Here is a 27265-nt window from a genome sequence, read left to right as displayed (position 1 = left end):
TTCAGGCCAAAGAGTTCAATCTTGGTTTCATTACATTTACATTTACATCATTTAGCAGACCAGATAATCTTGTTTCTCATGGTCTGAGAGTCTTTAGGTGCCTTTTGGCAAACTCCAAGCGTGCTGTCATGTGCCTTTTACTGAGGAGTGGCTTCCGTCTGGCCACTCTACCATAAAGGCCTGATTGGTGGAGTGCTGCAGAGATGGTTGTCCTTCTGGAAGGATCTCCCATCTTCACAGAGGAACTATGGAGCTCTGTCAGAGTGACCATTGGGTTCTTGAACTCCTCCCTGACCAAGGCGCTTCTCCCCCGATTGTTCAGTTTGGCCGGGCGGACAGCTCTAGGAAGAGGCTTGGTGGTTCCAAACTTCTTCCATTTAAGAACTGTGTTCTTGAGGACCTTCAATGCTGCACACATTTTTTGGTAACCTTCCCCAGATCTGTGCCTCGACATAATCCTGTCTTGGAGCTCTATGGACAATTCCTTTGACCTCATGGCTTGCTTTTTGCTCTGACATGCACTGTCAACTGTGGGACCTTTATATAGACAGGTGTGTGCCTGTCCATATCATGTCCAATCAATTGAATTTACCACAGGTGGACTCAAGTTGTAGAAACATCTCAAGGATGATCAATGGAAACAGGATGCACCTGAGCTCAATTTGGAGTCTCATAGCAAAGGGTCTGTATACTTATGTAAATAAGGTATTTCTGTTTTTTATTTTTAATACATTTGCAAAAATGTCTAAAAACCCGTTTTTGCTTTGTCATTATGGGGTATTGTGTGTAGATTGATGAGGATTATTTTATTTTTTTAATCAGTTTTAGAATAAGGCTGTAACGTAACAAAATGTGGAAAAAGTCAAGGGGTCTGAATACTTTCTGAATGTACTGTATTTGCAGAAAGATGAACTCACCCTCACCATCCTGACCCCCTGTGCTGTGTTCTGGTCCTCAGGGTCCTGTTTGCCAGTTCTGTGCTGAACCTGTCTGAACTGGTGGCCCTGCGTCCTGACCTGGCCACACTGAAGAAGGTGCTCTACTTCCACGAGAACCAGCTGGTCTATCCGGTCCGCAAGAGCCAGGACAGAGACTTCCAGTACGGATACAACCAGGTCCTCTCATGGTAAAGACCGGCCCTGCTTTGAGTGTGCAGTACACAATGTATAATAAAGTACACAATCTATCTAGTGCACAGTGTGTGTACGTTATTATCACAGTTAACAGTAGCAACAAGAGGTCGTAACAAGCAAAGACGATGAGCAACACGCATAATTGGTCTGTTTGTTTGTGTATTTAAAATAAACAAACAACACACTATTCATACGGTAATAGTTTGTCTTAATGAGCATGTCTGGGGCGCAACATGATTGGTTAATTACGGCAGGCCGACATGATGCCCTCTGGGTAATTGAAGTCACTCTTGTCGAGTGACTGGGCTGTCATTAATCAGAAGGCGAACAGTAAAGAGAGAGGCACTCTAAAGAAAAGTGATTGTTGTTGATCTGCATAGGGTAACGCGTCAATAAGTCAGTTCTGCAAGGCCCACTCAATCTACTTTAATGTCATTAACCCAGTCAAATATGGCAGCATTAAATAATATGCTACTCAAAGGGAATGGATCATTAAGAGATGTTTGATTGGATTCAAGCCAGATTGCTTTGCTAATTTGAATTATAATGCAGGGATTTCGTTCTAATGGAAGAGAATGGGAGCCATTTAAGACTGTACTGATAAATGCAGACTATGCTGAATCGTTCCATGTTGCACACACCGAATCTGCAAATGAAGCAGTGTCACTTTGTGTGTGTACGTACGTGTGTGTGTCACTGACTGTGTGTGTACCCTCTTCTTTTCCTTCCCCCCAGCTTGGTGGCAGATGTGGTGGCGTTCAACTCTTCTTTCAATATGGAGTCTTTCCTGTCCTCCATTTCGTCCTTCATGAAGATGATCCCCGACCACAGGCCCAAAGACCTGGACAAGCTCATACGCCCAAAGTGTCGGGTCCTCCACTTCCCCATCCAATTCCCCCATGTCACAAGGTCAGTGTCATCATCCCTGGCTACAGTAATTTGCCTTCTAGGGATAACCAGGCCACTGATTAAATAAAGCAGAGTGGAGAGAGGAAGAGAGAGAGAGTTGCAGGCTTTTAATCCGGCCCAGAGAGCTGATCGGGTTTGGGAGCATGGTTAATGGCAATCTGACTGACTGGAGAGAAGTTAGTTGTGTAAGAGTCAATTTTAGTAGTGACTACGGAGCTTTAATATCCTGTTTCGTGTTTTCGTTAAGGCCTATCTATCACTCTCTACGTAACATAGCCTATGTATACATTACAGATGTTGATGTGTTTGGGTGAGATGGTCAGAGGTGGCAACCTTTTAGGAGGAGAGGGGTTTTTCTTTATCTCTTTGGATTGATTTAAGTGCTTCATCAGTATAGGGAACATATAAAAAAGAAGAAAAAACTCATAATTATCTAATTATGACATTGTGGTTAAGGAATATATTGAATCAAGCAATACTATTTGCTAGATGAATTATTTCAACTAATGCGCCAGAAAATATCCATTGTTACCACAAAATGTACTTAGACATTCACTTCAGCTAATACCAAATAATGAGTTTACATTTGTAAATAAAATGACATGCACATAGATTAGAAAACAACTGTCATGGTGGATCGATTGGATCCAGGCGTCTCTTTATAAGCTGTTGTCTCGGCTCAGTGATGAGGGGTGGTGCTTTTTTATTGCTCTGTTCCAAAACAATGCGCTAGCTGCTAAGTGCTCCAAACCTCGATGCAACAGTGAGGGTCTGCTTCCTATTAGAGACCAAATCAACAGCAGCCACTTCTTCACATGAAAGCGACGACATCATAATAGTTTAAATTAGAATATTAACATTGAAACACCAAAGGTATTCAGACAAAGTCCTTTTTCTAAGTAGCGGCCACACAGGTGTGTGTGTGTCAATTCAATGTTGGTGTTGCTGCTTGAACAATTCTCTTATGTATCACAGCTGGAATTTCTTTCATGATATCCCATTTTAAGCAAAACCATAATGCCCATATTTTCATGGGAGCGGCATGGCATTTATTGAATAGAAATTCATAAACATATGATGCAGGTTTTTAGCGATTCCTGTGCTTTCTTTCAAGCCTTGCCATTCTCGGGGGTGACCGAACACAGTGCAAAAGATGAAAGCAGTCTCCGCCGCTCACCCAAGTGCACATATTGTTCTGAGCATACTCTTGTGGCATATTATAGCTAATTATTTAAGCCTACGTCTCCCTGTCCATGAAACTTGTGTGTGAGAGTGTTTGTGTGACCCTGCCTGCAGTAATTGTGTCACGCAGACTTTATTTTATGGCCTTCCCAATTAGAGCGAGTGTATTATGTGATTTGAGTCCACTTTATGCTGGAAGCGCATATTCCCTCACAGTGACAGGTTTAACATTCAACATCATGATAATGCGTTACCACATATATAGCCAGATATTGTGCCAAGATTAAGAGTAAGGTTTGTTTATAGTATTTAGAGTATTTTTTTATCTTTCATTTTTAAGTACATTGAAAGCAATGATGCAACTAAAGTGTCTGAGCAGGGTGTGTGTTTGTATGTTTGTGTGTATCTCTCTATGTTTCCCTGTATATTTGCTGCGGTAAGAAGTACTGAAAGTGAGCTGCCATGGATGACGCAGGCCTCTCGCCCAGAGTGTTTTTCAGCTCATTTTCAGATGGTAATTTGCCTGATCCAAAGCAAACTCACAGAGTGTAAGTAAGCGATTATATGCATGGCCGACAATCCCCCAACATGCCCGCGGTCCTTTTCCAAACACAGTTAGTCCAGCTCTTTGAAAATATAAAACGCTCAGAGAAACAAATGGGGGAGAAATACCAGAAGATATTTCTGTATAGGTATTTTTATGTTGCTCTGTCGCTCTCAGAAATGTTCACTCAGTCCAAGCTCTCAATGCGCTCAAATCATCTGGAGAGTTTGTGGCGTTACTGAGAGCCCAAATGAATTTGCAAATGCACAAATAAAAACTCTCAACAACCTAAAAGCCCTTTTTGGTCTGCACAACTGGTGGGTTTGTGAAAGCAATGGAGGGCTCTTTGTGGTTTGTGTGTTTGCAATATCCATCTATCAATCGGCTTTTGAGAGGTGGACTTTTGTAATTTAATAGCGATTGACCTGAGCCAGCAGAAACCTGCGGTGAGAGACAAAGCCATCACATTTATCATGGTGGAACAGCAGGGCATTGACTTTCTTTGAGTATTGTCAATACGCTGGTCTGGTGTGTGTGTGTGTGTGTGTGTGTGTGTGTGTGTGTATATATACACACACACACACACTAGACCAGACCAGCGTATTAACAATACTCAAAGATGTATATATAGTGGGTGGGGAATACAGAGGGGGTAATCAAATGTGCACGTGATCAGCAGGTGCCAAATTCTGGCAGGCCTTGCCCGGGACCCAACTGCAGTTTCCCCCATTCACCCCAGTTCTCTCTGAGGTCTTTGTGTGGCTGTCAGGTTGTCAGACAGCGTGTGTCCCTTTTCCTCTTGAGAACAGAATGCCGTCAGGTGTTCAAGGGGGAGGGAAACCAGATTGATCATGATTAGTCTATTGTTATTTCATTTTCTCACATAGAAGATCTGCATTAAAAAAGGAATGTGGAAGGAACCAAGGGAATGTAGGCTTCTATGGAACAGGTTCTTCATTGTTAATGTTAAGAGACAAAAGGAGGGACTCCTTTAATGTTCCATGAAAATATATTAATGCAGGTTTCAACTCAGCTTGAAAGCATTGTACGTTCTTTAGGACCTCCCCACTGATGGCCGGTTTTCATTAAGTCCCTTAACTCACTACAGATAACTGAAGCTACTTTTAAGTTGATTGGGAAAAGGTTGTTCTTTTTTGGCTACTTTTAAAAGGCATTGATGTGGCTCCGTGTGAAGAAGCAGGCAGTCAGCTCAGGTCTCAAGTGACTGACTCCTGGAATGAGTCTGCTGGAGGAGCAGATGGCAGGATATCCTGTTTGAAACGTTCCTTTGACAAAGTTCAAATGCAACTGGACGTTTTCGCAACCGGTTGAAGATGGTAACATTTTTATACTGGAGGACAAATATAATCTGTTTAGTCCAACACAATCCATAATAACCTGATCAGATATATCCTGTTATACAGTTAATGTTGTGTGTTACTGTTTAAACGACTGATGAGACAGAAAAATCGAGACTTTTGGATGAATACTGTTTGTGTGAAAAATGGAGAGGTTAACCGGTTTGCTTTGGTTTCTGATTTGTGTCTAAGGGCAGAGAGAGATTGTTGTTGTATCAGCCACCCCACATAGAAAACCTATGAGGAACAAACAACCCCAAGGAGTGTCGAAGGTTTTCTAGATTATAGACCTCTGAAGGCATTTGTTGCCACGAGCCTTGGTGACGCTTGGTGAGGCTGTTTAGCCGTAGGACTGTGGGGACTAATTGGAAACATTAAAGCGATGGAGCAGAGGAATTTGAAAGGCAGTGCTGTCTGGGTCGACTGGCTTAAGGAGAGGAAACCGTGTTAAACAGGTGTGGTGTAGACAGACACAAGGACTGACTGATGTTTGGGATTTATATACCATTATAAACTGTGTGGTTCGAGCCCTGAATGCTGATTGGCTGACAGCCGTGGTATATCAGACCGTATACCACGGGTATGACAAAACATGTATTTTTACTGCTCTAATTACGTTGGTAACCAGTTTATAATAGCAATAAGGCACCTTGAGGGTTTGTGGTATATTGCCAATATACCACGGCTAAGGGCTGTATCCAGGCACTCTGCGTTGCATCGTGTGTAAGAACAGCCCTTAGCCGTGGTATATTGGCCAAATACCACACCCCTTCGGGCCTTATTGCTTAATTGGATCAACAGGGTGATCAGTTTTCATTAATTTAAGAAACATCTACCAAATAGAGACGGGAAGAAAGAAAAATGCTGTAGTACAGTCCTTGATGTGGTTATTTAGTCACTTTATGATCTGTGGAAAAGTGTAAAGAATTCAGGCTACTTTGTCTGCTTGATTCCATTATTTGTATTACCAAATTGATGTGAATTGTATTCAGATGATTCATCACGTTCTCTCTGACTTTGTTCATGGATTGACTTTCGACTGATCCTAGATATTTATCCCCTTGTTTACCACTAATGTAAATCTAGAACAATATGTTGTGTTCAACAGATTGATATGACCACGTAATCTGTTGTGTACTCCAATCTAACCTCTAATCTTGATCATGACACCGTTTAGATACAGCCTGAGACGATGAGGTAAATCTCCCTAAACCTCACTCACCCAGCCAGCCCAGCCAGCCAGCCCCGCTCTGCCCCGCGGGGGTCAAATCCACTGTCACCATTTGCCTCCAGAGCCTGTCATCCTCAGATGACCCAACGCTCATCCCACAATCTCCTCTTTGATTACTCTCCAGTCACCGACCGGCGGTCACCCTGCCTGTGAGAAGGAGGGGGAAGCCTAGCTCTCCTAATCAAATCACCCATCTATAAGCTCATCTGTGACATGATGAAAACAGCTGTCGCTCGGTTGGTCGACGGGCACCTTTTTCTATTTGCCTCTGCCCGCCTTTATCCTCTTCTATCTTCCAACTCCTCATCCTTTCATTCTACTGTCCTCCCTCCACTATTTCCCCCCAAAACTCCAGTTTAGTTCACTTGACATATAGCTTGAGTACAGTACAGTATGCAATAAGAGCTCAGCACAACATATGATGACAGTGTACAGCGAAACTGGAGGTACGGTAGTGCCTCGGCTTTCAGTCGCTCGTGTGCCAGGAACGACCACAATTGGGTCCATATGGTTGCTTTGAAGTTCGGGGAACTAACCGTGATGAATAGGAACGAATTAAGGATCAAACCCTGCATTGGTGATTTGTCCTTAATACCAAACTTTAGCTAACACACATTGGCATCTGTTCAGTGGTGACATAATCAAGAAAAACGGGTGTTTTCAAAACAAGCTACACAATGCAATAATCTCCTAACTAAGGGAGCTTAGCCTCAGACAAAGCTGAAAGAGGAGGAGATTGAAAATGATCACCTATTTATTTTCTATATTAAGCACAAAATTGTTATTGAGAATGTGTGTCCATGACAAACCCTCCAAAGACTGATATCTGAACTAATCCCAATAACACTAACAATATGTACTGTTATGTTACTTTCATGTTCATTTTAGTTATACATCTACAACCTGTGGTCCCACAGACTACATCTACAACCTGTCAAATAAACGTGGATCTCATTCAGACAACCTCCTTTCACCAGAAACTAGTTTGACACTAACCATTTCTGCTTTTCAAACTTTAGCTAACTTCAATATACACAGATATCTGTCCTGTGCCATATTGTTCTAAATGTTTATCCCATTACACAAATGAGATTTATACCCCATACTTCAGATTTAGAAGGACAATGACAAGCATGTAACCATGATGGGTCCACAGAGCATGACATCATGGTGCACACGGAGTGTTTTAATTGGAACAGAATGACTTCTGAGTCTTGTCCCCTGGGTGCTCGCGTGTCACAATGAAAGGTGCTAATTTTATTCTGTGTTCCAACTAGGGTTGCAATGCTACCAGTAATTTACCGTAGTTACCGGAATCTTCAGTAATTTTGGTAGTTAACAGGTCATCTATGGCAATCTACAGTACCAGTAAAAAGTTTGGACACACTTACTCATTCAAGGGTTTTTCTTTATTTTTACTATTTTCTACATTGTAGAATAATAGTGAAGACATCAAAACTATGAAGTAACACATATGGAATCATGTAGTAACCAAAAAAGTGTTAAAGGAATGAAAATATATTTTATATTTGAGATTCTTCAAATAGCCACCCTTTGCCCTTTGCACACTCTTGGCATTCTCTCAACCAGCTTCACCTGGAATGCTTTTACAACAGTCTTGAAGGAGTTCCCACAACTTGTTGACTGCTTTTCCTTCACTCTGCCGTCCAACTCATCCCAAACCATATCAATTGGGTTGAGGTCGGGGGATTGTGGAGGCCAGGTCATCTGATGCAGCACTCCATCACTAGCCTTCTTGGTAAAATAGCCCTTAAACAGCCTGGAGGTGTGTTGGGTCATTGTCCTGTTAAAAAACAAATGATAGTCCCACTAAGCCCAAACCAGATGGGATGGCGTATCGCTGCAGAATGCTGTGGTAGCCATGCTGGTTAAGTGTGCCTTGAATTCTAAATAAATCACAGACCGTGTCACCAGCAAAGCACCCCCACACCATCACACCTCTTCCTCCATGCTTTACGGTGGGAACTTCACATGTGGAGATCATCCGTTCACCCACACCGCGTCTCACAAAGACACGGCGGTTGCAACCAAAAATCTCCAATTTGGACTCCAGACCAAAGGACACATTTCCACCGGTCTAATGTCCATTGCTCGTGTTTCTTGGCCCAAGCAGGTCTCTTCTTCTTATTGGTGTCCTTTAGTAGTGGTTTCTTTGCAGCAATTCGACCATGAAGGCCTGATTCACACAGTCCCCTCTGAACAGTTGAGGTTGAGATGTGTCTGTGACTTGAACACTGTGAAGTATATATTTGGGCTGCAATTTCTGAGGCTGGTAACTCTAATGAACTTATCCTCTGCAGCAGAGGTAACTCTGGGTCTTCCATTCCTGTGGCGGTCCTCATGAGAGCCAGTTCATCATAGCGCTTGCTGTTTAAAAAAATAATAATTTGTTTTTATGTATAGTATTCATTTTTTAAAAATATATATCTGTGTCCATGTTGTCCATGAGTTTCTGGAAGATAGACCATATGGTTCAATAGAAAAAATAGGCTAATTAATGAAAAAATAATCTAATCAAAAATGGCATTCTTTTCAATTAACTCTGAAACTATTGACTTTTTTCCACAACTGCCACCAGTTTGGCACCACAATATTTACAACATAGACATTTTGACATAGTGAAATAAATTAAAGTTTGTAAAAAAAATATATAAAGGATATTTACATTTTAGCAGGTGCTCTTATCCAGAGCAACTTACAGGAGCAATTAGGGTTAAGTGCCTTGCTCAAGGGCACATTGACAGATTTTTCACCTAGTCAGATATGGGATTCGAACCAGCAACCTTTAAGTTATTGGCCCACCCTCATAACCGCTAGGCTACCTGCCGCCCTATTTCATGCTGAAACCCTCATACACCAATGGTATTCACTAAGGTAATGTTTTATATTTATACATCTTTGTCATAATTTTTTTTAGAAACCATTTTTATTGAATATAATAATTGTATATATTGTACATGTAATAAGGCTACACAAAGGGCCAGAGATAATTACAGACACCTATGATAATCTGAAGTACCCAGAAAGGCCACTAGATGTCATCTTATAAAATTCCCCCCCAAAACATAACTTAAGTTACCAAAATTCTGGTAATTTACTGGTCAACTTTGAAAGTTTCCAGTAATATACCCTCCCTTTGAAACCCTAGTTCCAACCCAGTAAAAGATAATGGTTCACTGCCACAGAGGAAAACGGTCACGTATTGTGAGGACGGAGGTTAGTTGGATGTTTCTGAGGGATCTATGCTTTACGTTGTACTTTTTTCTCGCTCTTGTTTGCAATGCATTATGGGACTTCCATATCCCTCTCTATGTTTGTGACAACAAATAAAATCCTGACATGGGGATGTTCATGTCCGAAGCTCAACCTGGATGAAAAACATTGAGCGGACAGGTTATATTTGGTGTATCGGAGAGTATTACCGCCCAATCTGCGCTCCACAGCAGATGTCTGTGCTTCTGGTGTAAGCTGCTTGTTCCCGATGTCACATTTTGCAAGCCATATGCATATTACATAATGTCATAATTTTCCCACAATAACCACCACAAAAAACTCCCTATTATTTTATGACTTTTGGGTCTCTCAGGCTCTGAGCTCTACAGTCCTCCATGACACTGAAGGAAAAACGTCCTCCATCCTCCTCCGTCCTCCTCGCTCCCCTTCCTTCCACCTTAATCTCTGTCTAAGTCAGAACACTCGTGAGGAATTCCCCCCCGGGCCCTCTCGCTGACCATAGCCTCCGATCGCCATGCCAAATCCAGTAGACCAGCGTCCCTCATAGGAGTGCTGCAGAGTGGACTGCACCGATAGTTTCTGACTAAAGGGTCAGTTAGCCAGCCTCATAATGACTAATGTAGATCTTAATGTGCTTTAATGACCTGCTCCATCCATGCCACGGAGGCTGAGGCTTCTCCCAGTGCTCTCGCTGCCTCAGGAACGGCTAAAGAGTGGCTGACTGGCCTGGCCATCCCTCATCAAGCCACTATTAGATGGGCTAAATGGCTAGTTTTGGGGATTATGCTGATGAGATTGTTTTGAAGTGATGCCCTCAGGACAGTAACCTCGATGCTAAACCTTTGGATGGTTCCGTGTCCTGTATTCTGTCCTACTCTGGCCACTCACTCCCACTTTCTCAGGTCAGATTCATCCTGGAAGGACCAGGAGTGTCCATAGATCACCTCAACAGTGGTGTCTATTGTTGTTGAAAACAGGACTTTGTGTTAGTTCTAACTCAGTTACTTAATGGGAACCTATGCTGATCAACTCCTGGTACCACAGGTGCTATAGATTTTACCTCAATCTCACAAACCAAAGAAAAAAACCCATCACCTACATTTAATCATTGTCATAGCTAATACTTATCATATTAGCAAACAGCACTTTGGTCTTCTTTGGGTACGTGTTTCATGTGAGCTTGTACATTACTTATGTACCGAACAGTCCTTGGCTAGCCTGTGTAAGGCTACTGTGTGAGTGTACAGCCCAGAGGCCTCCATTCTCCTCCTTCCCCAGAGCAGAGCAGAGCCCAGCCTCACGTGGCTCAAGATCACTGCCGTTTTTCATTACCCAGTGGGAGAGACACTTGTGATTATTGCCAATAAAGGAAATTAGATCAAATGATTTTTGACTTTGACTCCCCTCTTCATCCTTTCACGTTTAATCAAATGCAGAGGTAAAGCCATCACATAAATTGCTGTTGATTTATAAATAAGCTAATTGGCGGCATTCTCCCTAAGTACCGCTCTCTCTCCCTCTTTCCTTCTCTCTCTGCCTCTCTCTCTTTCTCTCTATCTTTCTGCCGGTAGATCAGGCAGCATTTTTATTGCCCCTATTCTAAACCCCTTCATCCAATTTTTAAAATGGCTTATCGAATGAAATGTTCCCAGGGGGCTGTGAGGCAGACTCATTGGTCATACCTAACCACAAGTGGCTCTTTGTCAGCTCCACAGTCCAGCGGTACGGCAGAGACGATCCCATGTCCATATCTGTTAGGTTATATATCCATCTGCCCACTCTATCCCACTTTGTCAGGTTTATCAATGCCTTGTCAAGGTAATGTCTTGCTGCTTGATTTCAGCAACACTGCTCTGGAAAGAAAGGCTTTATAGATTCTAATAACGCAAGTGCATTGCTAGAGACGGACAGCGCTTAACATTTGTCCTCTAGCTTAGCCATATGTTTTCATGCATTCTTTATGCTAATCCTTCCACACCTAAGGCAATATTATCACCCTCTATTCAGTCTCTTTCCTCAAGAAGGATTAATTATGTGAAAGACAGTAGTGCTTGAGGTAGATGATTAAGGAAGTTGACATTAGGAAACTGGTTTTACCCAATAAAGTGCATTGGAACCATATACTGTAGCCTATAGGGTACCACACCCATTGTTTCATTGTAGATGACTTTTCCAGAAATAGAAAAAAAAGGCCATGAACACCATCAACATCTTATGGTAACATTGCTAAATCTGTCAGCGGAGATTCGTCACGCCGTGATGTCATTCTCACCACAGGATTCTTCTGGCGTCAGTAACAAGCTTTTAATGAAATTCAGGATGGGCCTAAACTCAACTGTATTTGCTACAATAGTTGCTGGTTCATTTGGTTCAGGTATAGTTGCTAAGAAAGACCAAGGCTGTGGGCGGTATGCTTTCATATACTGTCTTCCTCACCCACTGGAAAAAGACAGGTATTCATAAAGCCAATGAGAATTCCTCTGTGAACCAGTAATTCTTGACTAAATACTTATTGGCCTAATCTTGGTCTGGCCCTGTGGTATCATCCAGAAGTAATAAGTAGACTGGATCTCTAGATTGACTAGAGCAGTAAGAAGCCCCTCAGTTTATGCCACTCTGTAGCATGAAAAGCAGTGGCTCCTGCCTTCATAAATTCACCCTAGCCACGAACACTTGCCTTGGTGCCAGCACTTTAAATGTGTTTCCCATTCCTTCGTCAATGACATCAGCATCTTTCCGTGCTTGTTCTCTTCCTCATCCAAGTCTCCCTCTCCAAGCAAAGCAACCTGACAAAGACTGAGGATTTCGGTAGCGTTGGAAGATCCTCCTCTGTTTTGTTTTCATTAGTGATGCAAACCATTCACAATGCACAAGATGGATACAGTTATATGAGGAGATTTTCATATCTACTTAGATTGCTGTGAAATTGAATAGTGTGTGTGCCTGCCTGCCTGCATGGGTAAGTGCATTTAAACAATATTCCTAGAACACAAGCTCCATCTCCATCACAGGCCAGCAGAGTCTCATGTTGATGACCTCAGAGCCCCACAAGCCTCACAGGGTCAACCCATGTCTCAGAGGCTCCACGGTAAAACAACAGTAATAGTATACACTGAAGTAGTGTAGAATTAAGTTGAGGCTATGAGAAATGACTAACATGTTGTTTTTTTATTATGCTTTTTATTGTAAAAAAGTGTCATAATACACTGAACAGAAATATAAACGCAACATTTCTGTTACAGTTCATATAAGGAAATCAGTCAATTGAAATAAATTCATTAGGCCCTAATCTATGGATTTCAAATGACTGGGAATACAGATATGCATATATTGGTCACAGATAGCTTTATAAAAAGGTAGGGGCATGGATCAGAAAACCAGTCAGTATCTGGTGTGACCACCATTTGCCTCATGCAGCGCGACACATATCTTTCGCATAGAGTTGATCAGGCTGTTGATTGTGGCCTGTGGCATGTTGTCCCACTCCTCCTCAATGGCTGTGCGAAATTACTGGATGTTGGCGGGAACTGGAACACGCTGTCGTACACATCGATCCAGAGTGTCCCAAACATGCTCAATGGGTGACATGTCTGGTGAATACGCAGGCCATGGAAGAACTGGGACATTTTCAGCTTCCAGGAATTGTGTACAGAGCCTTGCGACATGGGGCCGTGCATTATCATGCTGAAACATGAGGTGATGGCAACGGATGAATGGCATGACATTGTGCTTCAGGATTTCGTCACGGTATCTCTGTGCATTCAAATTGCCATCGATGAAATGCAATTGTGTTCGTTGTCCGTAGCTTATGCTTGCCCATACCATAACCCCACGCCAACAGCTCTGTTGCAATCAGCATGCCAATTGCACACTCCCTCAAAACTTGAGACATCTGTGGCAATGTGTTGTGTGACAAAACTGCACATTTTAGAGTGGCCTTTTATTGTTCCCAGCATAAGGTGCACCTGTGTAATGATCATGCTGTTTAATCAGCTTCTTGATATGCCACACCTGTCAGGTGGATGGATTATTTTGGCAAAGGAGAAATGCTTACTAACAGGAATGTTAACATATTTGTGCACAAATATTAGAGAAATTAGCTTTTTGTGCCTATGGAACATTTCTGGGAACTTTTATTTCAGCTCACGAAACATGGGACCAACACTTTTTAAACGTTGTGTTTATATTTTTGTTCTGTATATAATAATATACTGCAGGATCATCATCAAGGGTCATACCATGGTGTATTTATGTCTTTATCACATTATGAAGTGGCGCAATACAGTATGCATGTCTTCATGAGTCACTTTGATCTAACCACAACAGGCCTGAAGAACTACTAAATTCTGTTGAAGAGGAAAAGGAGGGACTTCTCAGTCTCAGCTCCCCTCTGGCTCCCAAAGCGCTGTGCTTGAGCCCAGAGCTAGAGGCTGCCATGCTGGATCAGAGGGAAGGCACCAGGCAGGCTGAGGCTCCTTCTCACCTCAGGGAAGAGAGAGGGCCTGGGGGAGAGATGGAGGAGAAGGAAGAGGGGGATAGAGGAGGAGAAGAGGGCCACGTCAGACCTCTTCATATCGTCTGGCCTCATAGGTGGTGAGTTGTTGTCTCATCTCTACACTTGAGATAGATACACACACGCACAAGAACACATATACAGTGCCTTCAGAAAGTATTCACACCCCTTGACTTATTACATATTTTGTTGTGTTACAGCCTAAATTTAAAATTGATTACATTGAGATTCTGTGACTGGCCTACACACAATACCCCATAATGTCAAAGTGGAATTATGTTTTTATAAATGTTTATAAATTAATAAAAAACAAAAACAAATATTGAGTCATTAAGTATTCAACCCTTTTGTTATGGCAAGCCTAAATAAGTTCAGGAGTAAAAATGTGCTTAACAAGTCACATAATAAGTTACCTGTGTGCAATAATAGTGTTTGCCATGATTTCGAATGACTACCTCATCTCTTTACCCCACACATATATTATCTGTAAGGTCCCTCAGTCAAGCAGTGAATTTTAAACACAGGTTCAACCACAAAGACCAGGGATGTTTTCCAATTGCTCGCAAAGATGGGAACCTATTGGTAGATGGGTAAAAATAAAAAAAGCAGACATTGAATATCCCTTTGAGCATGATGAAGTTATTAATTACACTTTGGATGGTGTATCAATACACCCAGTCACTACAAAGATACAGGCGTCCTTCCTAACTCAGTTGCCAGAGAGGAAGGAAACCGCTCAGGGATTTCACCATGAGGCCAATGGTGACTTTAAAATTGTTACAGTGTAATGGCTGTGATAGGAGAAAAAACAGAGGACGGATCAACAACATTGTAGTTACTCCACAATCCTAACCTAAATGACAGAGTGAAAAGAAGGAACCTGTACAGAATAAAAATATTCCAAAACATGTATCCTGTTTGCAATAAGGCACTAAAGTAAAACTGCAAAAAATGTGGTAAAGAAATTAACTTTATATCCTGAATACAAAGCATTACGTTTGGGGCAAATCCAACACAGCACATCACTGAGTACTACTCTTCATATTTTCAAGCATGGTGGTGGCTGTATCATGTTATGGGTATGCTTGTCATAGGCAAAGGAGTTTTTTTTAAATAAAAATAAACGGAATAGAGCTAAGCACAGGCAAAATCCTAGAAGAAAACCTGGTTCAGTCTACTTTCCAACAGGCACTGGGAGACAAATTCACCTTTCAGCGCGACAATAACCTAAAACACAAGTCCAAATATACACTGGAGTTGCTTACCAAGACGTCATTGAATGTTCCTGAGTGGCCTAGTTACAGTTTTGACTTAAATCAGATTGAAAATCTATGGCAAGACATGAAAATGGCTTTCTAGCAATGATCAACAACCAACTTGACAGAGCTTGAAGAATAAAATAAATAAAAAAGTGCAAATATTGTACAATCCAGGTGTGCATAGCTCTTATAGACTTACCCAGAAAGACTCACAGCTGTAATTGCTGCAAAAGGTGATTCTAACATGTATTGACTCAGGGGTGTGAATACTTATGTATTCAATTTAATCCGTTTTGAATTCAGGCTGTAACACAACAAAAATGTGGAACAAGTCAAGAGTTATGAAGGCTTTCTGAAGTATTGTTGAATGTTAACCATAGATGATTGTTTAGTAAGGACTCTAGGAAAACCCTATGGATAGAGGTTATTTGTTTCAGAACTAAGAAACATGAAGAAAGTGTTTGGAACCTACTGTGAAGGCTAGCGTGTTAGCATATCAAAACACCTGTCATGATTGACAAAAACAGCAAACACGTTTGGCAACTGGGTTGTTGTTACCTTGCTTGATTTGCTGTGTTTGCCACTCCTGGCATCGTACGGCATGCCTTAGAACAAAGCAGTCAAGTAAACCATAATCCAAAGATCATGTCGTAGGCCTATTCTGGAACCCAAATGACCTGGAAATACCTCTCCAACAGCAATGTACGTATGTACCAACCCTGCGGAAAGTTATTTGCTTTGGATCATCAGAGTGTTGTTTGACAACAAACCGAGGGCATGGAAAATTACTAACACGTTTTTGTGTAACAATGTCATTAAAAGAGGGAAACTAGCTAGCTATTGTTGGTTGTGTTTTGAACTTAAGCTTTGCTAAGGATTTCTATAAACAGGTATGCTCTTACTGTGTGGTTTCCCAGTCCGAATTAGAAATGGCATATTAAAACATTAATTGTGTAACAGTTAGGGGGAAGTATCAAGATACTCTGGGTGGATTTGTGAATGTTTTTCTTTTACGTAAGCAGAAATATCCTTTACATTGTTTAGAGTAGTGTAGGCCCCTTTTTTGGCACACCATTTCTCTATCTCTGGCTCATCTGTGTTGGAGAGGAAAGACAACAGCTTTTCTGTGGATTCACATTTTTCTCCTCTGACTCCATTCTCCTTTCGGCAGTGAGGCTTAGTTTCCTCACCAAAACATGTCCGTAAATCAGATTAACAACCGCAAAGACCACCAGTGCCGTAGTTCCTCCCTGGCGACACGATTTGCCATTGTCGGCATCGTCATTGCCATTCTCCATTATCCCTCCCGCTCTGTGTTTGCATGGGTTGGGTGTGTGTTTTTCACCTACTCTTATATCAGTAACAAAAGCACCCATCATGTAATCTCCTCTAAACTGAGCAAAACACAGATGGATTATCACTCCCAACATCCAGGCTTCATAAACCTTGGCTTATTCTGGGGTAAATTAGGAGAGGGAGAGGGAGAGGGAGAGGGAGAGGGAGAGGGAGAGGGAGAGGGAGAGGGAGAGAGAGAGAGAGAGAGAGAGAGGGGGGGGGGGGAGAGAGAGAGAGAGAGGGGAGAGAGGGGAGAGAGAGGGAGAGAGGGAGAGAGAGGGAGAGAGAGGGAGAGAGAGAGAGAGAGAGAGAGAGAGAGAGAGAGCTCACAGTTTGTTGCATTTCATTCTCTTACATTTTTTCTATCTCTGGCCTCACTTTTTTGTGCTCATCATTGGTTGCAGATTGTTAATCTGTGTGTGGCCTGGATAGGCGTTCATCCTCAGATTACAGGACTGTCTTATTGCAGGCAGTGGCCTGGGCGACCAGGCCAGGGTGATCAGATCAGCCCCACCAGAGAACAGGACAGCTGTTTTACAGGTGAAGATGGCTTCGTGCCACAGTAGTGATGATAAAAACCAGCGGGAGAGAAGAGTAGAGCAGGACGGAGACTAAATCTCTGCTACCAGGGGCTTTAGCTCCATCTAAGGTTGATCAGGATCAGCTTTTACCTCAAGAGGATTGTCCTCCTGGAGTATTTCTGATTGCAAAACAAACAACGCAATCAAGATGTGTAGGTCACATAGGCACACAGCAGGCAATTGAGAAAAAGAAACACATCGCGGCGGTGTGAGACCCTCAGAATGTTATGTAGTATATGACGCTATTCTTGATTCCTGATTATAGTACACCCTGCGAGAGGGGCTAGCCTAACGTCACTGAGGTGCCTGGGTGTATTGCTTGTTGTTTTTCTGCTAATCCCTGTCCAGACGGGCCACTGGTCATTAAGTGCTGACGCACAGACTCGTCCAGTGATGTGCCAACAGTCTCTCAGTATTGACCCCAACCCATCCTGCTCTGGGCTTTCCCCTGGCATGGCCTCAGGCCGCCAACCTGACCTCAACCAACCCTCAGGACTGACATAGGACCAGGAAATAGAAGTTAAATACAGGGGCATGATCTGATTGACTCATCTTTTTTTGTGTTGTAAGGGGCAGTTATGTTTTTCAGAGTCATCACTACAATGTGTTGTTTGTTATGCTTTATGGCCATTTATTCTTCAGCATTTGTGAGCTGAACCTAGAGGCATTATACTCCAATGAGACTATGTCATGTGGGGTCGGTACAATGTAGTAGGCAGCAAGCACTGAAGGATATCTATTTGTGTGTGAAGATGCAGCCTGTTGCCGTTCCCAAAGTTAGTTCTATTTTAAGAAATGTCTAACCCTTTGTAGTTCTCCTAGACTTATGATTTAAAAATCACCACTATCTACAGTGGTGCATGTTGTCAGGCCTTTGAATGGAAGAATCTCCTCGGTCCCCTCCTACTGCATGTTGGTCTATCTTCAACAACCAACTCTTTGTCTTTCAAGTGTCCCCTTAATTAGTGCGCAGTCCTTTGGTTTCTGGTGATTGGGCTCATTTCACATTGTGCATTGGAGTAAATAGTATTTGAATTTTAAAACGCACCTCTTGGGTGCAACATAAAGGAGAATATTTAATCACAGATTTCTAAATGAGAGGATCTTATTTTCTTTTAGCTGCTACGTGATACATATTAATGAGGTTTTTCTGGGTAGTACGGAACATACTTTTTGCTTGATCATTTTACCCGGCTTCATCTGCATTCATCTGTGAGGTCACAGGGGTGATAACGCACCACAAAGGACTCGTATATAAAGTAAGCGCAGAAAGAGAAAAGTAGTGTTAGTCGGAGCTGTAAACTTAGGAGTGACAAATAAGCAAACGGAAGATGCACCAACCTCGTATCTCTCGAGACCAGACTAGCAGAATATAGGATAACTGTTGATGTTGGAAGAGGGCATACCTGATGGGAATGGGATAGTTGGAGTGAAAAATCAGTTCAGCTGACTTGAGGGAGTTCTGACTGTAAACTGTACTGTACCTTCGAAAACAACCTTGATGTGCCTTAGAAGCAGCAGATTAGTGGTGCGTATTGGCAGTGTGGCTGATTTTGTGAAGATGCCACATAGCCTTTGTTTGTCACTCTCCCTCTAATCAGTGGGATGACAGCTCCCTCCTACTTGGTTGACTGTCGCTGGGGGTTAACGGTCCTCATTAACAGATCTAGGGCATCAGTGGGGAGTCAGGGCTCGCACTGTGATACGCTGCCGAGGTGTGTGTGTGTTTTGAGAGAGAGGTTCTTCCTGATAGTCATATCCCACACATTAATTAACACTCATTTTCCTACGGAGGGGGATGGTAGCCTAGTGCACAGAGCATTATTATCACCGGCTCATTCACTCATTGTCCTCCTCTCTATCTGTAATGGGGGAATAGGGATTCATGCCTCGCATAAGGAGTTAAAAAGGGTAGGAAATAAGGGAATTAGCTTTTATCCACAGGGGATGCCAATGAATATGAGAGCTGAAAATGAGAATAAATAAGCTCCTATAATACTTCACCTAAGGAGATCCCGTGGAGGTAGCATTAGGAGGGATCTGTCTGTACCTCACCTAAGGAGATCCCGTGGAGGTAGCATTAGGAGGAATGATGCTGCTTTGTAGAAGGCGTTTGACCTTCACACACTATCCACTGTTAGACATCCTGCTTCCTTTATGAACAACCGAACATCACAAAAATGTTATACAGTACAGTCGATTAATATAATTCAGAGATCTGTTGGTGAGAAAATACAATGCGTGGTGTTACGAAGGGTATTTATATTATAGTGCTTCGCGGGGGGCAACTCAAAAATCTGAACCTATCAACCATCATTAATGTGTAGCTTCAGTGTGTAGAGTCATGCATGGCAGCCATTTTACACCAGAATACTCAACACACAGTGATTGTCAGTGGAGAGATGACAGTGATTCTTAACATCTGAATCTGCTGGCCACATAATAGTCCCTACTCTTGCAATTTTTAGGGCCTTCCTCTGACACCGCCTGGTATAGCGGTCCTGAATGGCAGGAAGCTTGGCCCCAGTGATGTACTGGGCCGTACGACTCTTGCTGTCGGAGGCCGAACAGTTGCCATACCAGGCGGTGATGCAACCAGTCAGGATGCTCTCGATGGTGCAGCTGTATAACTTTTTGAGGATCTGAGGATCCATGCCAAATCTTTTCAGTCTCCTGAGGGGGAATAGGCATTGTCGTGCCTTCTTCACGACTGTCTTGGTGTGTTTGGACCATGATAATTCGTTGGTGATGTGGACACCAAGGAACTTGAAGCTCTCAACCTGCTCCACTACAGCCCCGTTGATGAGAATGGGGGCATGCTCGGCCCTCCTTTTCCTGTAGTCCACGATCACCTTTGTCTTGATCACTTTGAGGGAGAGGTTGTTATCCTGGCACCACACTGCCAGGTATCTGACCTCCTCCCTATAGGCTGTCTCATCGTTGTCGGTGATCAGGCCTACCGCTGTTGTGTCGTCGGCAAACTTAATGATGGTGTTGGAGTCGTGCTTGGTCATGCAGTCATGGGTGAACAGGGAGTACAGGAGGGGACTGAGTATGCACCCCTGAGGGGCCCCCGTGTTGAGGATCAGCGTGGCAGATGTGTTGTTACCTACCCTTACCACCTGGGGGTAGCCCGGTAGGTTTAGTGAATGCCATGGTAGGTTTAGTGACCAGAGAGAGCCAGAACCTACATGTTAATGTCACATCCAGGGGACAGCACCCTTTGCAGGTCACGGAGGTCAGTGTCCCATTCACTGGCCCGCGGCCTTGAGGGCTCTATTAGACCAGACGGAAGAGTGCCCCCTACTGGCCCTCCAACACCACTTCCCAGTCACAACCTGGTAGTCTCAGGCGCTGACCCCCGCCCTACAGCTTCAGATGAAGCCAGCAGAGATACACAGCCATTTGCATGTAGTCAACCTTCATTCATTTTCTACAGTTTATACTAGTGACGAACCGTAAATGACAGTGCACTAGTAAGGGCACAAGCCTACTCTCTAAACACATTTGTGTCATCGACCTTTACTGTTTCACTGATTCCCTGTTTTGTCATCGCTAAAGGCAGGTGTGAGCTAATGCTAGCTGCTGTTAATGATAATGAGCAGACGCTCCTGTTAGATCAGTTGACTGTACTCCCTGTTCCCTCCTTCAGATTAGCATGGTGAGTGACAGGCCACTTGCACAGTATGACATCTGCTCCACAGCTGAACACACAGCACCTGTGTTAACTAGAAGCAGGGCCTTCCAGGCACCGAACACATCAAGGATGACTGGCTGCTTCTCTCTCTGAGCCAACAGGGATCTCTGTCTCTCTGTCTGTCAGCTTGTTAAATCCCCCACCTGGCGCACCGCACACCGCACCGATACCACAGTCAAGTGTCCTCTGGGGAGTGCTATGATCTTTCTCTCTTTCTGGCTGCTGCCTTGCCTTGTGTAACCTGGCCTCTCTGTGTGTGTGTGTGTGTGTGTGTGTGTGTGTTTCTGTGTAAATAAATCACAGAGCAGAATGGTACTGGGAGGGGTAAGCCTTTGGACGCCCGGCGTACATCAGAGCAGAGCCTGTCCTGTGTGTGTTGTGTGTGTGTGTGTGTGTGTGTGTGTGTGTGTGTGTGTGTGTGTGTGTGTACGTAGCACCATCAAAAGGCCCTGAATTCTGTTTGTGGTTGAAGGGAACACGACAAAGACCCCGAGCTCTTCTTCAAGACGCTGCTGAAGCTGAAAGAGAGAGGCCTGGGCTTTCAACTGTCTGTCCTGGGGGAGACCTTCACTGACGTACCAGGTACAGACACACACACTTTACAAGCAAAGGATTAAGTGGGCTCTGGTTTTGCGATGACACTCGTTTTCAAAGCAGTGGATGTTTGGTTTCAAAACATTGAGTAGAAAACTTTGCACAACTTCTCGAAAGGTGAGTGAAAAGCTGTAGTTTATTACGATGTAGTATAAGCTTGTGCACCCAAGGCGTACTGTATGTCATTCTTATGGCTTTCAATGTAATTGGTAATTTGAGTAAGTGTAGGGTTAAGGTCGTCTGACAGGCTAGTTTTTTTTATGCCCTCAGGACAGTGTTTAATTGATCAAATCCGCTCCCCATTAGTAGATGATGACGCTATAATGACTTTAGGACACTCCAATGTATTCACCACTGAGTGTTAAGTAAATTAATACACATTCTGGCCCCATGGCTGGAAGCAAAGACATCCTTACAGGAAACACACTCTCTCATATTGGGATGTAAACTTTTATAGGAGCATAAACAGATGGAAAGAGAGACCGTAAATTTTTCTCATATTTAGTAATTACGTTTATGATTGCTCGGAAGGCAATTGCATTAGAACAATTTTAATCTACTTTGATTTTCTAAATAGGGTCACGGTATTGATTATGTTCACCCTTCACCTGTTTCTCCCGATCTCATGTTGTATATCATTTTTAGTCCAAAGTTTATGCCTCAGCTTCAGTTCTGACCTCTATTTTTCATAGGATGTTTTTTCTTCAGTTTTTCTGAATTCAGTCCATTCCCTGTCACACTGATCTGTTCTCCAAAACACTTTTTGGTCACTGAAACATCTTCCTGATATCATCACTATTTTGTGAAGACACAGCAGCATGGAAGTCATTATGAATCCAGAATGTCACGGACAGATGGCTTTTCAATGACATGCATTTTGTTGCATTATTTAATTTAATTTGTCCTCCATTAAACTCAAGTCCTTTATGTGGGAATATAATCGGTTATAAAGAGTTCACGAAGTGAGCGACTGGACAAAGTCAATCAGTCTACTCTCGCATTTTACTCAATCAAATGAAAGCATATCAAATAATGCTATTTGATCTCATTCATACAGTAACAATTATGATTATTGTGAATAATATACATCAGTTCCCCCCCCCCTCCCCATTCAGACATCTTTGCGGAGGCCAGAGTGGACCTGAATGCCCATGTCCTCCACTGGGGGTTCATGCCCAGTAAAGAGGACTACCTACAGGTCCTCTGCCAGGCAGATGTGGTGGTCTCCACAGCCAAGCATGAGTTTTTTGGAGTGGCCATGTAAGTTACTCACTCTCCTGGTTTGTTTGTAATTGCTACTTAAGACACAACAAAATATGAAGTGCTGAAAGAATGAATGAAAAGTACTTTGGTTGGTTTTCATGTGAAGGAAACGTTTGAATTTGACATGTCGTCTACATGAAAAATGCAGAGATAGTTCATTAAAACTAAACTAAAAACTCTTAGAAATAAGTGTTTTTACCTCTAGGGAGGTAGAGTCCAAAGTGTATGATGAGACTTGCTACCATATGAAGCAAAACTTCAGTCACCTGTGCTGTGCATTTGAAGGGTTTCGTCAGATCCTGCCCACAGCCAAGGTAGAGCAAGACTGGAGCCAGTGTAGTGCTACTTCAGTAGAGAGGAAGGTTGTGATCTTACAAAACACCAGCCTGGTGGTGTGTTAGTTCTATGGATTGCTTCATGCAGTCAGTGTGGGAATCTATCTTAGATAGATTGGGTGAAAACATGTTAGAAGCTTAGCTGTGTACAATATAGAAGCCATGTGCTAATTATGGTTGTGAAAAACACTGTCCTGAGTTTGAGGAAGGGATGTCCCTCTGGGGGAGTCTTGTACAATTATGTTTTCCACTTCCTTTGATCCAAACCAGGGGGATCTGAGACACACACGACCACCCACTAAGCTCTATTGATAGTAAACCTTGCGGATGCGGTGGTGGTGAAGGCCCTTTGTGTGTGTTTTGGACAATAGAGAAACACACATTGAATGGATGAATATCAACACTGGGTTCTCCTAAGAGAGATGCTCAAGTGGATGAGAATGTTAAATGTTTCCTCCAGATTCCAATCGGCTTCACTCACCTGTTTGAAAGTAAACTAAATAGATATCGGTGCTCGTTGTGTGTTCCATTACAAACCTTTTAAATTAGTAAGGGATTTAGAATATCTGTTCAATTTCATCAGCTTCACATAGCGTTCAAAACAAGAAAATAGTTAAGGGTTTCTCATTTCCACATTCTGCTGAAGGATGAACAGACATGTAGGCTTCTGAAGAGCACAATAAGCGAAAAAAGAGAAGTCCAGTCATATTGCTGGACAGAGGTGTCACCAATGTGTTTCATCCTCATTATTGTGGAATTTGGCCCTAATCTGATTAATTATGGTCTGGCGATGTGAGCAAACGCCTATTCATGCCCAGCAGTGAAGAAGTCAATTACCCCAGCAAAATTATCGGCTAATTATATTTGAGATGGAAAGCCTTATAACCATTTGCACGCTTTACGCCACTGAAACGGAACTGACCTTTATAATCAGTTTCATATATTTTGCTGTCATAGACTAGGGGGCTATCATCTTGTTACCTTTAAATTAGCTTGATTAGCCATGCTATTCTTTGGAATGCAGGCAAAGGCAATTAGACTATTAAAAAACATAAACCACTTTCATACGGTGCCGAAAGGTAGTTTCACTTATTAAACCCCTGTTGCCCAGGAACAAACTGTTGCCTGTCAAACCTACTAGGTTGAAAGAATAACAATATTGCAGTTATTGCCGCTATTTAAAAAATTGCCATTTGTTAAATTGTAAAATGCAGCTGATGTTGTATATAGAATTTCCATATTGGTATCCGTCACTACTAAATAGTCTGTAAACAACTAGTTTGAGGATATTAGGCACATTTTAGAGTGCAGACTAGTGAATGGCGTCATTGCATACGTGTGAGGATTTCACCCATCATTTTAGTCTTAACATGAAATTAAACTCCCAAGAACAAATCCCATGTTTAAAAATGTACGTCTGTTGCATGAAGAATGATGTACTAAACTGATGGAAAGTAGCGAAATTGAGGAGTCATCAATATTGATGCACATTCTACAAAATATTTAAATAGGCAGGTTTCTGCACTGGTCAGTGAGGTTCAGATGAAAGTGGAGGGAAGCTCTATGTACCATACCAACAGTCTTTTCTATCTCCAAGTTATTTCAGGAGATGAACGTTTCACAAATAACTTATTCACATTTGAAAACCATTTGGATGGATTTTAGGTCCTCTCTTTTGTGATGGTTTTGAACATGCTGTAACATTGCATATGATGTGAGTTAACAGTGAAAGAGATGCTTTTCTCTCCCCATCATTTTGAGAATGGGATGAGTTCCACTGTGTTGCTGGGAAATGTGCTATGTCCGGATGCTTTCTTTCCCCAGCTAGTCTGTGGGACTTCATTTATTCTGAACTGTGCATCAAAAGAAACCAATGTCAACAAAGACACAATGGGACCCATTTTGACAACGCTGTTCAGCTCATGCAGTTAATAGGGGCAGATATTGTGTTCACTTTCCAATTTTTGGGACAGAGTAAACCAACTTTTGTCTGTCTTTTGCAAGACCAGAGTGCACTTTTTCAGCAAATGGATTTCTGACAAAATGATTATGTTATAGAACTGGTGCCCAAATGTGTTTCACACTTGTTGTTTGTAAGCCAATGCTTTTGACAGGAAGCTAAATTATACAATTTTATATTGCAGGCTAGAAGCTGTTCATTGTGGCTGCTATCCACTCTGCCCCAAGGCTTTGGTGTATCCTGAAATATTCCCAGGTATTACTACACAAATACGCTAATACACCATTGCATTGCAAGACGTTTAATTCTCAAATGTTCTTATCTCTAGAAATGTGTTGTATTTAGATGTTCAAGGTGTAAATCTGAAAAATAAATCACTAAAATAGAACGCTGAAGTCAAAGCTACGATTAATGAGCACAAAAAAAAAATCTAATTTACCTGATTTACACCGTAGCTGTGCCTCTTCCTTAAATTAGATTTGCATAAATAATATGAATCTTTAAAAATAATACTAGTCTAATTATGTAAAACCTGTCCCAGTTCAGGGTAATATATATTTTTAATTATAAAAAAAGTGAGCTGTATCTAGCCTGTGCTTTGAGGTTTTTGTTTCATTAAAGTATGTTTTCCTTTCCCCTCTCCGTCCTACAGAGGAGTATCTGTACTCTACACCTGAGCAGCTTTATAAGAAACTACAGGGACTGTGCAGAAGGCCATACGTGGTGAGGAGACATCACGTTAAGGTAATTAACACTTTGACATGACAGGAACGGGATTAGCTAACACGCTTCATTCAGTTCACAATTAATTTCTCTCTTTAAGGTTTCTCCTCACCCTTCACCCTGCCTGTCTTCCTTTCTTTCCTCTGTACTGTAAGTTGACAGTTGACACCAGAGCTTATTCCTGCCTTTCATTCTTTCCTCTGTATTGTATTGTAGGTTGACACCAGTTCCTATTCCTGGGCTGCTCTGAAGGAGGACTTCAGGAGTCTGCTGGCATGCAAAGAGGACCACCATCGCTGACAGACAGACAGACAGACTAAAACTGGGCCCAAGGCGAGTCTCCACGGATCTGCTAAGAAGTGGGCACACTTACTTCACTCGATTAGTGGCAGAATGAGATGGATTTAAAGGTTGATGGAAAGTCTGCAGCGTAGAGAGTGAGGGCTGTCGTCATAGCTGCCTGACATGGAGCCATGGGCTACAAACCTGTGGTGGCCTCAGACAGCCTGTCCCCACCACCTCTCTCTCCACTCAGCTCCACTCTGCTCAAATCAAAGCCATGCCTTTGAGACATTGTGCCTGTTGTAAACGTCCCCATCTTCACGTGCGAGAGAGAGGTCTTTTACCGTGGTTTGAATTTGAAATAAAGAGAAAATAACATGTAAACTCTTTCAAAGGTTTCTCAAAGGCCTCATATATCCGGTTTTATTCATTTGTATCCTGTACTGGAGAGGACCTGGAGCTGGAATTGCTTCCCCCCACCCCCCACCACTCCCGACAGAGTGGCAGCCAAGTTGTGGCTTGAAATGCTATTCTCTGCTTCCCCACATGGGTTGCCAGGGGCCTCATTTATAAATCGTGCGTACGTACAAAATATACACCAAAATGTGGGTGCGCCAGTTCATACAAAAGTTGGCATTTATAAAAAATGTACTTGGCGTGAGAATGTGCTCACCTCCCTGCAAACTTTAGACGATGCGTACGCACATCTCTGCTAGTGTATGAAATATTGTATTGCAATCTGGCAAGTAAGTATTTTGTGCAAATGGGGGATATGATGAAAACCTTATTCATAAAAAACATATTAACAAGAATACAGCCATTTGCCATTAAAGTGGAACTGACAGCATTTTAGCAACATTAAATCTTATTAAAATATACACCTCCAGGAAGAATGAAACTTTTTTTTACATTTTCTGACAAGCGAGCACTTAGATATGGTCATTTACACATTTTGATACATTCTTAGTATACATACTTCACAAACATTCTAAAGCATTTGTAAAAATTCTATAGCAATATAAAGTGGGAAAGCGGCTGTGCATTTGGGCAATTAATAGACACTGCAGTAAATAAAACCTTAAAAAAACATCTGTCTCGTCCAGGACTGGAG

At 42.4% G+C, this 27265-nt stretch overlaps 1 protein-coding gene across 1 annotated transcript in view; it reads left to right on the top strand.

Annotated features, from left to right (window-relative positions):
• The window catches only part of gtdc1 (glycosyltransferase-like domain containing 1), a 31387-nt gene extending 4836 nt beyond the window's left edge, over positions 1 to 26551 (top strand). Inside the window, exons 2-9 of the mRNA XM_084179459.1 lie at positions 959 to 1126; positions 1869 to 2042; positions 13939 to 14205; positions 21470 to 21579; positions 22707 to 22851; positions 25334 to 25404; positions 25802 to 25893; positions 26089 to 26551. Coding sequence (XP_084035585.1) covers positions 959 to 1126; positions 1869 to 2042; positions 13939 to 14205; positions 21470 to 21579; positions 22707 to 22851; positions 25334 to 25404; positions 25802 to 25893; positions 26089 to 26172 — 1111 coding nt within the window. The 3' untranslated portion in view covers positions 26173 to 26551. The remainder of the gene's footprint in view (positions 1 to 958; positions 1127 to 1868; positions 2043 to 13938; positions 14206 to 21469; positions 21580 to 22706; positions 22852 to 25333; positions 25405 to 25801; positions 25894 to 26088) is intronic.
• The last annotated feature ends 714 nt before the right edge of the window (positions 26552 to 27265 follow it).

The sequence above is a fragment of the Coregonus lavaretus genome (genome assembly GCF_964263955.1).
Source record: "Coregonus lavaretus genome assembly, chromosome: 16".
Taxonomy (NCBI): Eukaryota; Metazoa; Chordata; class Actinopteri; order Salmoniformes; family Salmonidae; genus Coregonus; species Coregonus lavaretus.
Note: the sequence above shows the minus strand (reverse complement) of the source record. Positions and strands in the feature narration are given on the sequence as shown.